This window comes from Ursus americanus, chromosome 4 (genome assembly GCF_024610735.1).
Source record: "Ursus americanus isolate L20-20 chromosome 4, mUrsAme1.1.p, whole genome shotgun sequence".
Taxonomy (NCBI): domain Eukaryota; kingdom Metazoa; phylum Chordata; class Mammalia; order Carnivora; family Ursidae; genus Ursus; species Ursus americanus.
Window position 1 is genome coordinate 22,274,699 of NC_142130.1, and position 13,398 is coordinate 22,288,096.

Genomic DNA, 13,398 nt, shown 5'->3' on the forward strand with positions numbered 1-13,398 from the left:
TCCGAAAATTCAGTGAAGCACACAAAGCTGATATCTGAAGTGATCATAGAACAATTAGTCCCTGTGTAACAGAGAGGTATTTTTTTTATTAGTTTCTCTTAGCCTCCCTTCTTGAATATGAACTTGTAATGACAGGCACCCTCAGAGTGTTTCTCCCTGCCTCAGGTTTTGCCAGATCCCTTTTCAAGTAATGCCAAACGCTCAGCTTTCTAAGTCTAATGACAGCTGAATTACTGATGAGTAAGTTACACGCTACGTTCATTACACAAAGTACTTGTTTTCAAGAGTGTATGAATGTATCTTTCTAGTTCAGACTGTTATTGTCACCATACTGGCGGGGATCACTAGAGAAAGGGGAGGCACAAAGGTGGTCCGTGGCAGTCCTCAAAGCTGAAAGGGCTGAGCTCTAGATCCGTGTTAATTTCTTCTCCCGGTACCTTTCCCTTGAGCTCCCTCTGTTGCCAGCCTACAGATTGTGCCCTAGTCTGAGACGAACGAGCGATGAGCGGCTCTACAGGAGGGAAGGTGAAGAACAGGAAAGCTAGTCCTCGGGTGGAATGACAGTTTAGAAACTAGAGCTTCTCGGTGTGTTTGATATATACGTATTTCAGTCCTGGAAAATAGTAGGACCGGTGAAGCTACAGATGAAAGTGGAGTAATTTATAAATCCCCCTTCCCGAAACTAGGAGGAACTTCGCCCAGCCCCCAAGAGGGAACCTCTCATGATAAAACTCTCATTATAAAGGTAAACATGTCATGGGATCATTTTTCATTGGAATCATATGCCTAAAGTAAGGAATAGAAATCTTGGGTACGGGTTTTGTAGAATGGGTTTAAATGAGTGTCGATGTTGAGTTCTGATTCCCAAACAAGACCCCTTTATGGAAAAGGAAAGAGATGTGGAAAGGAGAGCAGCATTCAGCTGGGATACTAAATGAATTGGATGGATCTCCTTGTGGAAGGGACATGCGTACAGTAGGCATGGGAGAGAGCTTTGGTTGCCCTAGTGATTCTATCCTTTGTTGCCCTGTTAGGGCCGGAGGATGTGAGACGAAAATGAAATGCTATAGAGACTAATTATACTCTTTCGAAGATGATACATTTCAAAAGACAACAGAAGGATTATTTTTAACCAGACAATCAGAGACTCACTTCTTTCCTTCATTTTACTTCACTGAGAGACTCATCCCTTCTAAGAGGCTACATCCTAAATGGAAGGAAGGGCCTTTCCTTTAACTTCCATTTAACAAAACTTTTAAGCTTCAGTCACTAGGATGCTGAGTTTGAGACACAGAATAGTCTACAGATTAGCGTGGCTTCTCGGCCTCCTGACGTGGGCTGGGCTGTACGTCCCAGGTACGAGGGCTTTGCAGCAGGATGTCCTGCGTAACTAAAGGTAGAAATGTGTTCTGAGAGTATGGGTGTGAGCAGCTTTATTTTTCCTTCCTTTCTTTGCTCTTTTCTTTCTCCTTGCAACCTTTTCCCCACTTCCCTCTTCTGACCCTCCTACCTATATGTGCAGTTCTCCACATTTTGGACCAGTATTGCCATGCCCGTGCCCCACTTTTTAGGCTGAAGATGCTTGAATAGTCTTTACTTCTGCATGGAAAACAATAGTAAGACTGTGTCCCTGGTTCGTTACACCATGCTATCGAGGCGTTGTGGGGTGTTATGGTTGCAGCCGTCTGTGCCATGTGTTGCTTGGCCAATGAATCATTCAGGACCGTCTGGAAGATACGAAGGCATGAGTAGATTGTAGTATGTCTCTCTGGATACTGATTGCTGTGCTTAGAGCTTCCTTTAAAGTAAGAGCCGTGTACAGAAGGGGAAGTGAAAGAAAAGAATTCTGTATTTTCTTTCGTCCAATTTTTTGAAAGCAATCTTTTAGGAAAACCCAATCCCCAATCTGACTGTTCCTAATGGAATTGGGTGCCAAGGGGAAGAAAAGGTAGCAATTAGAAGTGATTAGAGAACTGCTATTTATAGCTACTAAGAAGCCTTGTCATGGTACAGGGTTGATGGAATGATTGCTTCTCATTTATCCGTCAAGAAAGATGAAAAGTACATAACATATCACTGTTTGCGACAAGTGAAAACATGGTTAAATAGGATGCTGAGTAGCTTCAAACAAATGTTTATTGTGATATTCTTAAGCACATTACATTATTCCTGCCTCTTCATTGTTTTTCTGTAATGAAAATTAAATTGTCTAATTATAGTTGTGGTCTCTCTGTGCTCCGCCAAGTTCTCCTAAAAGTCAAGTAACAGGAACTTGAAAAAAATTTTTCTTTAGAAATGAAGACGAGAATTCCAGGTAGCTTAGAAAATGATAGGAGAGTAATAGGAATCACTCTGTGGCATTTGACAGGCATATCACGGCAGGGGAAATGAAGACTGATTTTACTTCTTCATAACCTGCTGCTGTTATAGGACTTTCCCATGATCGCAAGCTATGGCGTCTTCATTCTCTCATCGCTTACAGCCACCTACGAGAGAAGACATGAGTTGGTAGCTGGCTGAGGACTTTAGCTGGGCATCTTGTAGATAGATATGCTCAACTCCTCTAGAGAGTTTTGAAAGAAGGCATACCTCCTATTAAGAGACGGAATACCGAGAATTGCGTATGATAATTGTTCTCTTATCTTCAGAACAAAAGTGTGAGTAGAGTTCATTATTATCACTTTTCTAAGGTAACGTTGATACAGGAATCCCCAGTATGCTTGTGTATACAGAAGTTCCAAAGCACAGAGGGAGGGGCATGTAGCCTAGTGAGTGGAAAGGGCATAGGCTTTGAATCCAAGCTCTGTCACAGGTGTATCATCTAGGACAGGTCACGTTCCGTAAAAATGGAAGAGGTCGTACGTATGGTGCAATGGTTTGGGGCAGATCGAATCAGACAATTAAATAAATATGGAACATTCCTGACAAAGAGAAGAAGTTCTTCCACGTTAGTTCCCTTCTTCCCACCCCTTGCATCTACGCATGTTTGTGCAAAGGGTTTAGCAGCAAAGAAAGTTAAGGGGAAGTTAAGAAATATTTGTCAAGGACTTGCTGTGAACTTATAGGCCTCGTGGTAGAAAGAAGAGAACCTGAAAACCTTTCCCTTCAAGGCGCCTATGATCTGAATGGGGAGAGGAAAATTGCATATAAAACGTGAATGGCTCTTGTGTAGTAGAGGAATTTAGAGATGAGAAAGATCTTCTTGGACTGGAATCATCAGGAAAGGTTTTGTGGGGGCTGTAGGAATTGATGGAAATATAGACCACATAGATATATGTTACATTGTATGACATTGTTTTTATTGTAAACAGAAATGTTTTTCAAAGATTATATAATACAGAAAATTGACTCTTTTTTTTGGTCCTCAGTCTAGTTATCTTAAATGTGACTAATTTACAATATGACAATTAATAGTAAAAAAGCAACATTTTATTTGAATTCTCTCTTTCTGTACCCTATATATAAAACCTTCTATTTAATTTTAAAAAGAAGATATTTAAATTACTCTTAATGATCTAACACAACACAATACCTGGCCTGTACAAGTCTCAGGAGATGTACTCTTTGTCCCAGAATGGAATGGCCCCAGAGAAAAGTACCGGATACAGCACAACGTAGAGATAATCTGGAATGAACAAAGTGAACTAAAATTGTCCCTATGCATAATGGAGAAGCTTGTAGACTAGAGGGGTTTTAATGGTAACTGAAGAATCGAGAAAGATTACGCCTTTTAAAAATAACACGGGTAGAGAACTGGTCTTAAACATCAAATTTATTAACTATTCTTAAAATGTGTATACAGGAATGCTTATATGTATGTGTGAATTTATGAACATATTTGTGTTTTCTTGAAAGGGGTGTTTGTACTCAGGCCCCCTGTTACTGCATCATCATGGAATACTGTGCACACGGACAACTCTACGAGGTTTTGCGAGCTGGCAGGAAGATTACACCTCGATTGCTGGTGGACTGGTCCACGGGAATTGCAAGTGGAATGAATTATTTGCACCTCCATAAAATTATTCATCGTGATCTCAAATCACCTAAGTGAGTTTCAGAGCTCATTTTTCAGCTATTTTGTTTTATTGCTTTAAATAAGGGAATTTTATCAAGCACGGTTCAAGTTTTCAAACATCATACTTTCAGTTCACTTTAAATTGGCACAGTGGGTAATTCTGTTGGCGTGTTTTTTGGATTATTGTTGACCAGCTTACTTACCTATGTGGCAGATAGCTCTCAGCACCTGACACTAGTTTTCCTTTTGCGTTGCTTTTTAATTGTGCAGCTGTGAAACCAGATTCATTATGAACTGAAGTATTCACTCTCCATCATCCCCAGTAATCACTGCCAAACTTTCCCATCTGAAGGCTTGATTTGTTGTATTAAAAACTGAGTTTCAGAAATGCATACAATAGGATAAAAATGGATGAATGAGAGACTGAGGCAAAGAGAAAATAAGAACATTAGAACTAAAGCTTGCTTACAAAAGGTTTGCACAAGATTCTGTACAGTTGTTAGAGAGGGACTGTAGATTCGGCTTTGGCCTTCCTAGAGTCTAAGCAAAGAAGGAAATAAATAGTTACAAGGTTCACAGTGTCCATAAGGTCATATAAACTGGCCATTTAAGAGAAGCAGTTGTTTCTAGTGATGTTTTCAAAATGATTCTTTGGCTGTCAGTAACCACTTTAAGAGGAGTGTTTATTCACTTCCCCAAACCACATCAAGGGAACAAAGGAATTGAATAAATGGTGTATTTCATTGTAGCTCCTGTTTTTAAACATTTTTTTTATTATTTCTCGTCACATTTTGGTTTAGAGCAGCAGAGAGGAATTAATCTTTTTTCAAAAACATGTCATGGTTTATGGTATTTTTTTAATATCCACGATCACATCTGCTTTGATGTTGGCACAAATTGTGTGGGGGTAGTTGCAACAAGCATTGTTCTTATTTTATATAAGAGGGGCCCCTGGGTGGTTCAGTCGGTTAAGCGTCCAACTCTTGGTTTCGGCTCAGGTCTTGATCTCGGGGCTGTGGGATGGAGCCCTGCGTCAGGCTGCGTGCTGGGCGCGGAGCCTGCTTAAGAGTCTCTCCCTCCCTTTCCCTCTGCCCCACCCCCCATCCCTTCTCCCTTTCTACAAAAGAAAGAAAAGAAAAAGAAAAATGAGGGCTCAGAGCCCGACGTCATGGAGCTAGGACTTGAGCCCAGAACTTTTAGCCCCAAAGCCCCTGCCTGCATCCTGCTCGTCGTGTGAAGGTGAGGGATTCACAATGATTTCTGCCTCCTGTCCTCGGAAGATACAAATCAGTCCTCGACTGTAAACTTCAGAGCAGCTCTTGTTTATCACCCTGGTTCTCAGCAGTGCTTATCTTAGTCTTTAGGTCCCTGAACAGCCCCCTCCTTGCTTTACTTGCAAATAAACTTACTATCGTCTTTATTCCATCTGCTCATATTCTTACACAACATGTTGCTTTTGTCATCCACTACGGACACACAAAAGACACAAAATACTTGCCAAAGACCTCTTCGAATGGTCTCCTTAACCACTTTGTTCCCCTTGAGAGCTACTGTAGAGGAAGAAGTCAGGAAGTTTTAGAATGTATAAAATCACATGCTGCTTTCTTTAACTCCTGTCATTTAAAGATTAGGGTAATAAGTTACTCAATAAGACTTTCCCTCTGTTATCAGTCCTCCCCTGAAGTTCCGGCAGCCTTGGCCTCTTTGGGTTCAAGCTAACTTTGAGAAGACAAAGATCAGTCTGGCTTGCAGTAAAGGGAGATTTCATTACCTACTTTTAATCTTAGGCTGTGTGACCCCAGCTTTGTCTCAGAGAAATCTTTACACAAATTCTAACTGCGTGTGCCCTCTAGTCTCTCCCCGTGTCCGTTGCCTCTTGCTATGCCAAGAAGTCTCATAGTGAGCAGCACAAAGAGGCAGAAGAGGAAGCTTCTAGTGTTTTTCTTTCTAGGTGTTTATCACCTTTTCTGACTTTCAGGGTAAATGATGTTATCAGCTCTGAAACTATGTCAGATATCCCATGATACTTAAATCCTTATGCATTTTCACCAAGACTAACACCACTAAATCCAAATTTCCCAAGTATGTAAATTTTACATAACAGGTGCAAAACTAGCGGTGGGATGTGGATGAAGATATCCTTATAGCAGTTGTAAGCAGAGCCATTTGGTAACTAGAGAGCCGTGTGACACTGGCAGGGAGAGGGACAAATGTGAAGTCCCCGGCTCAGAGAAGGGAGGAGAGAGACTGAGAAGTTTTCTGTTTTCTAGCCACCTCAGTTCTGATAGGAATATCAAGCCTTCTTCTTAAGAAAAATAGGTCTCTATATCATTAAGCCTCTGAAACCTAACTCAGTAACATTCTGAAGTTCTAAACAGGTTATTTCAAGTGAATTCAGTCTAGTTTGTAAGTATATTAATATTGTGGATTTGACTGGTACCAGATTGTATTCATCTTTAAGGCTAGAAAAGCAATTTTCCCCAGGTCACATTTCAGATAAATACCATGAAAAGGCAAAGATGACTTGTGTGGAATTTATTTCAGCCTAAATTTATTTCAGCTTTTCCATATCAACATTGGTCGAATTCCAGCATGCTTATTAGCCTTTTTATGTAAAAATCCCTAGTGTCATGGTCCCATGTGTGATTTTAGTTGACATCATTTAAACAGTGGTTTTAAAAGAAGTGTTATTTTTAGTGGTTTGTCTGAGACTGGCAAGGGTGGAAACCAATATTTATTGAGCGTGGGTGTTTTACATCTCTTATCTTCTTTAATTCAAGTGAAAATTCTATGAGGCCTTTATTATGGGCCCATCAGTCCTTATCGAAAACTCTTGGAGGATTTCAGAAAGGAAACATAGTGCATTACCTCACATCCTGAGCAAAGTCTAGAACAGCACTCTGTAATGAGCCACAGATGAATAACCTGAGTTTTCTTGATATAGATGAGAAAATATCTATACACCGTATTCAGAGTTTTCTGCACGTTGGAATCATGGGTAAGATTACTGGGACCTGAGTTGTCTCTATCTTACAATGAGAAAACTGGCTTAGAAGAATCAGGTAGCGAGCGTTTCAGTGGTCACAGAGTTAGCAAGTGTTGGAGGCAGGATGAGACCAGGTGGAGAAAGCCCACGGTGCTGTGCGGCCTCACGCGTGTGAGCGATGCTCTGGCTAGCGTACCACTAATGCCCCCGTGTATTGGAACTCACAGTTCCAATTCCACAAGGTAGGAGGCAGCACGCGCGGTTGCCAATTACAGCCGTGATTTGTATTAGTACTAATGATCTGGATGTTCTCTTTATTTCTTTTTAAAGTGTTTTGGTGACTCACACAGATGCGGTAAAGATTTCAGATTTTGGCACATCTAAGGAACTCAGTGACAAAAGTACCAAGATGTCCTTCGCCGGCACAGTTGCCTGGATGGCCCCAGAGGTGATACGCAATGAACCCGTCTCTGAAAAAGTTGATATATGGTGAGCGCTGCCATCCGTCCCGACGAGAAAGCCTTTCTTCCTTCACGCTATTGAGTCCTTTCCTCCTCCAACACTTCTCCTTTCCCAAAATATTCTTTAGTGTTACTCACCGCTGGTTGATTTCAGTCTCCTGTTGTCTGAGGTACTACTCAGGGTCGTGATGCGAGTGGTGAGGAGGATTGAGAGGGGAATTAGGGTGAATGTCTGTTTAGTAAATCATCAGTTTTGGAGACCTTCACAGAATATGCTGAACTTTCTGGAAAATGGAAAGTTTACTTTAAAGAAGCATCTAGTATAGAAGTCTTTGAGAAATATATTACATAATTCTTACCTTCTTAATAAAATACATTAAACAAAGTTTACCTAGTCTTGGTGCCTCAGACCATCGCTGTGTGCATCAGTGATACACTTCGCTGTGATACGGTTACGTGCTTTAGAGCTATTCGAAGTGTAGAATAGGGCTGTTTGCCCTTTCAGTAAACATTCCCTATGAGCTACGCTTTTTTTATTTTTTGGCCTTTTAAAAATCTTTATCAGCTTTTCCTTTGAGATTACGAGTCTTTACTATTAATGGTCTATTTCCCTGTAGTCACTTCTTCCATCCTTAAAACCGGCTACTAAAAACTTTTAGGCTTCGGGAGCCTGGGTAGCGCAGGCGTTAGGCGTCTGCCTTCGGCTCAGGGCGTGATCCCGGCGTTCTGGGATCGAGCCCCACATCAGGCTCCTCTGCTGGGAGCCCGCTTCTTCCTCTCCCACTCCCCCTGCTTGTGTTCCCTCTCTCGCTGGCTGTCTATCTCTGTCAAATAAATAAATAAATAATCTTAAAAAAAAAAAACTTTTAGGCTTAAAACCAAAATAATAGCATACGTTGGAATTACATGTAACACCAGAGTAAGATAAAGTAGAAATATGGGATCATTTGTAATTTGGGTAATTATCACCAACGTGTCCTCCTTTGGGATTATACCAATTATGTTCCCAAAAGAAATGGATAAGTGATTTGTCAGTCTCACCAACAAAATGTGCTAACTTTCTGGATTTTTGCCAGCCGTCTAGGTAACACATGGCATCTTGGGTGCAGTTTTAATGTGCATTCCCCTTCTTATAACTTATAAGTTAGGTTGTATGTTTTTTCATATATTTACAAACCATTTGTAATTTCTTATTTGTGAACTATTCTGACCTTTTGCTAAGCTCTCTGATCTTGATTCTTATTAATTTATAAGAGATTACAAGAGATAAGATTCTTATTAATATATGATATAATTTATATATTAAGGGGATTAGCCTTTTGTGTGTATGAATTATGGATACTTTACACGTTTTGTTATTTTGTTTATGATGGAGTTCTTTCTCCATGCTAGATTTTGGGTTTTTTTAAAATGCAATTTAACTGATCAATCTCTCCATTTGTGGCTTTTGGATTTCATAATTCGAAAGTTTTCACCACTCTAAGATTAGTAAAAAGAAAAAAATTTCCCATGTGTTCCATGGGTTTATGGTTTCATTTTTTCTTTTCACATTTGAATTTTTGATTCATTTGGAATGTATCTTGATGTAAGATGAGCTGTAGATTTAATCCCCCCCCCCAGTTGTCTCAACAGCATTTACTGACTAGTCAGTGTTCCCACACTGGTTTGGGATATCACTTCTATCATATACTCAAGTCCTATATATATTTGGCCTATTTATGGATTTCTGCTCCCTTCCATCAGTCTGGTTGTCTATTCACACACCACAGTTAATTGCCAAGCCTTATGATATGTCTTAAGATCAAGCAGTGTGGGTTACCCCTCATTGAGCTTCTTTTTCAGAGTTTTCCTGGTTGTTTCTGCTCTTCTTATGGCGGTATTAGAATTTTGAAACTGGGTGTATATTTGATTAAACACGAATGAAGAACTAAAATACAAACCAGTCTTTCCGCACTGTCTTTGGTACCTGTTCCCGGTACCACTGTAGGTCTTTCGGAGTGGTGCTTTGGGAGCTGCTGACAGGAGAGATTCCTTACAAAGATGTAGACTCTTCAGCCATAATTTGGGGTGTTGGAAGCAATAGCCTACACCTTCCAGTTCCTTCAACTTGCCCTGATGGATTCAAAATCCTTATGAAACAGACATGGTAAGAAATCTATTTCTCCCAAGATTCTCTTTTACCTTCTTCCTCAAAACCACATTCAAAATTTCTGTGAAACTGCAGGGAAGCCTCCGATACGGATTTGGAGCGAATCACCTGGTTCAAGCCCGGGAGACTTGGAGTTATTGATAAATAAAGATCTAGGCATATCCTGAAATAGTAGGCCTTCATAAATGATAGCTATTATGACTTCCCTAGTCCTAAGGGACTATGATGATCAAACAGGTCACTGATTCTAGAGATTTCCATTGTATCATTACAGGTATCTCCTGATTACATTTTCCTTTTGCTCTTCAGTATGTGAGCACGGCCTGAGAGATAGCCATGCATGGAGCCCAAAATGTTTTTTATAAAGTAGAATAAAATCTTTATCGTCCTGGACACAGCCTCTGCAATGAACAAGCTGTCTTTTTTAACTTGCAGGCAGAGTAAACCTCGCAACCGGCCTTCTTTCCGGCAGACACTCATGCATTTAGACATTGCCTCCGCAGACGTTCTTGCCACCCCACAAGAAACCTACTTCAAGTCTCAGGTAAGTCTGGAAACTTGCTCCCCATGTACTGAGCACACAGCCAGGGAACTCTCGATGAGGAAGAGGAACGCTTAGAACCGTTCTGATCCTTATAACAATTCTAGAGCTCTAGTCGTTGTGAAGCAATAACTATGATACCTCACACATGGGAAGTTTTGGAGTTTTTTGAAGACTTAAGATATATCATTATCTCATTGGAAAGGAACATGTGTCAGAATGTCATCCTCAGAGTGGTGAAATTGTTGAAGAGAAAAGAGGAATAAATTTGAATTAGAATTACTGCTGACCAGGGAGCCTGGCTGGCTCAGTGGGTAGAGCATGCGACTCTGTATCTAGTAGTTGTGAGTTCGAGCCCATGTTGGGTGTAGAGGTTACTTAAATTAAAAAAAAAAAAAAAAAAAACTTAAAGAAAAGAATTACTGCCAACCTTCATGAAAGGATTGCTTCCCTTGAAGGAGAAAAATCTAAAGTACAGAGGAAGGAAGTTAAGTACCAGAGAGAGCCCAGGATAGAATTAAGCCCAGAAAGAAAACCTTTCTTCTATGTGTCACCTATTAGCACCAGATAAAATGTAACGTAATGTCTCTGTTAGCCTTTACTGTCTTAGAGACCATTCCAGATTTATGACTTAAAACATTCAGATAAACTCCTTTAGAACTATTAAAAGCATTGCATATCTGTTCCAATACCTGTTAAGTAAGGGGCACAGGAAAAGCAATCTGTCCAATCTCTGTATTAGTGTTCAGAAAAAGACCGAGGCCCTTTCGTGAAATGAAAGAGAATAATAGTAAGTACTTTCTAGGGAATCTTTCAAGCTTTATGCTATGGTTGCAGTTACAACTTTGCTTCCTTTACCATAGAAGTATACGTAGCATGGTTTGGAAAAGCAGTTTTTGGTGAGAGTACTAAGTCACAAGCCACTGAGACAGGAGAACTGTACGTACTTGGAAAACTTCAGACTGGAAACAGATTTTACTTGATTGCTCCCAGAATGTCACTTCTGAAGCCAGTGGCACGTCTTCTGAGGACCCACCATGTGCAAAGCACCATGTAGGGCAACCAAGCGCCCACATCCAGTACCCGTGTTTGCACAAACTCCCGTTTACCGATACAGGCAGCAGGAAAATTGAACTCAGAAAAGTTTCTTTTGGAGCAAGAATATGAAGGGGAGAAGAAGGGGAAGGAAAGGAAGGGGAAAGTGTTCCACTGGACATCTTTTAATATTAATTCTTCCACATGTTTCTCCCAACATAAAATTTTACCTCTCCTTATATAGCCCCAGTCTGTTCCTAGGATTATTTTAGGTATTTACAAGCTGGTTTGTCTCTGGGTCTGAAATTCAGACTCTCTCTGGCTACTGATAAAGTATTTATGAACTAGCTACTGAAGTACTAAGAAAAGCAACAGACTTGGGTCTAACGCTTGTCCTATGATCTTGGATAAGCCACTAAAATTCTCTAAGCCTCAGCGTACTCTTCTAAACCGTGAAGATGGTCATCTCTTCTCTTCCTTATGGGGTCGTAGCTAGGATCAAATGAGAAGATAAAAATGCAATGGTATTGAACACTAAAGAGCCGCTCGATTGTAAGATGTTATTCGCTGGCCACGAAGCTACAGAAACGAAGCGTCCTTCGGGCCATCACATTCTGGTGAACTCCTGAGATGGACGAGGTGGCAGTTGGGGAACCCCTCAGTGCGGTGTTTTGCCTCGACGCCACTCTGACGGGGTAGGAGCCCGTCGTTCGGCACCGGGCTGTGCGCTCCTGCAGCTGGCTCGTCCCTGCGGCTTCCCCTCCTCCCGCCTGCGGATAGAGCCCAGTCCGCGTCAGTTACCCGGCACCGGTGCTTAGCCACGGGTCTCCGCTGTGCACCAGAACTGTCCATCGGGAGCACTGTCGGGCTGTCGGGAGCCCGGCTGGCCCCCTCCTGAGAGTAGTTGCTTTCGCTGTTCCTCCGCAGCGGCAGCCGTAGCGCAGCAACCCATTTCGCTACGGTACTCCACTCGCCAAAGCTACTGCTTCGCCCCCACGCAGTAACCTGTTTCTCCAAGCGCGCAACTATTGTTCCTGAAATTCAACTGCATTTGATATTAGTCTTTTTTGTGTGTGTGTGTGAACTCTACGCCCAGCGTGGGGCTTGAACTCCCACCCCTGAGATCAAGAGTCGCATGCTCTGCTGACCCAGCCAGCCAGGCGCCCCAGCATGGGCTGTTAGTTGTTAGAAAACATTTTAGCGGCGTCCCAGATCCGCACTGCTGGGTGGGCCTTGTGCCCGGCTTCCAAGCTCTCCCCCATGCTCTGCCTTTGCACCATTCTGGTTCCCTTTTGAGTACCACTGTACCACTGCGATCACCCAGAAATTTGGGGGCTGGGAATTGCAGACACACGAAGTTCATTATAGGGACGGACTGTGCTCCTTAAGAGTCATCTCATCCTGGGGCCCCTGGCTGGCTCAGTTGGAAGGGCGTGCAACTCTTGATCTCAGGGTCATGAGTTTGAGCCCCATGTGGAGTGGAGAGATTACTTAAACAATTTTTTTTAACTTAAGAAAAAAAAAAAACCCAAAACAATTTCATCACGAGAAGTAGGTCCTTAGGCAGAGGCTGGACACTCAGCCCGGAAGGCAGTAAAGAGGACTCCTGGGCCAGTCAAGGGTTGGACTTGATGACCTCTTAAGTCTTTTCTGACTCAGAATCTCTGATTTCCTGCTACTTAGCCCCCTAACATTCTGCTTCTCTATTCCTCCAGCTAGGCTGGAACTGGCTCCACTTCTTTTTTTTTTTCCTTCTTAAAAATTGTGGTAAAATATGAATAATACAAACTTTGCCATCTTAACCATTTTGCAGTGTGCAATTCAGTGGCATTAATTAAATTCACAACATTGTGAAACTGTCACCGTTATTTCCAAAAGGTCTCGTCACCCCATTAAGCAATCATTTCCCATTCCCTCCTCCTCTTGGCCCCTGGTAATCTTTGTTCTACTTTCTGTCTCTATGAATTTACCTGTTCATAACAGGTAACTGGAAGGCCGAAGAAGACGGAAAACCTTTTAAGTGGGATGGCCTTTCCCAGGCCTTATCTAGGACATAAAAAGGATCCCATTAATGGTAATAACCCATGTTTCACTTGGGATTTTTCCCTTACCTGCTTACCCCCCTTGTGAAGCACCCCCTAGTCCCTCCCTTCACCCCCCACATGCATTTGGGGTGATCCCCAGTGAAGAGTGGGGATCTCAGTAACCTCG

The 13,398-nt window shown here is 41.8% G+C and overlaps 1 protein-coding gene across 7 annotated transcripts in view; it reads left to right on the top strand.

Moving 5' to 3' along the window:
• MAP3K13 (mitogen-activated protein kinase kinase kinase 13) overlaps positions 1–13,398 on the top strand; it is a 162,064-nt gene that overhangs the window by 125,233 nt on the left and 23,433 nt on the right. For all 7 annotated transcript variants that reach the window (XM_087861469.1, XM_087861470.1, XM_045776633.2 and 4 more), the window contains 4 exons: positions 3,856–4,047; positions 7,332–7,490; positions 9,450–9,608; positions 10,047–10,155. In XM_087861469.1, coding sequence (XP_087717595.1) covers positions 3,856–4,047; positions 7,332–7,490; positions 9,450–9,608; positions 10,047–10,155 — 619 coding nt within the window. The remainder of the gene's footprint in view (positions 1–3,855; positions 4,048–7,331; positions 7,491–9,449; positions 9,609–10,046; positions 10,156–13,398) is intronic.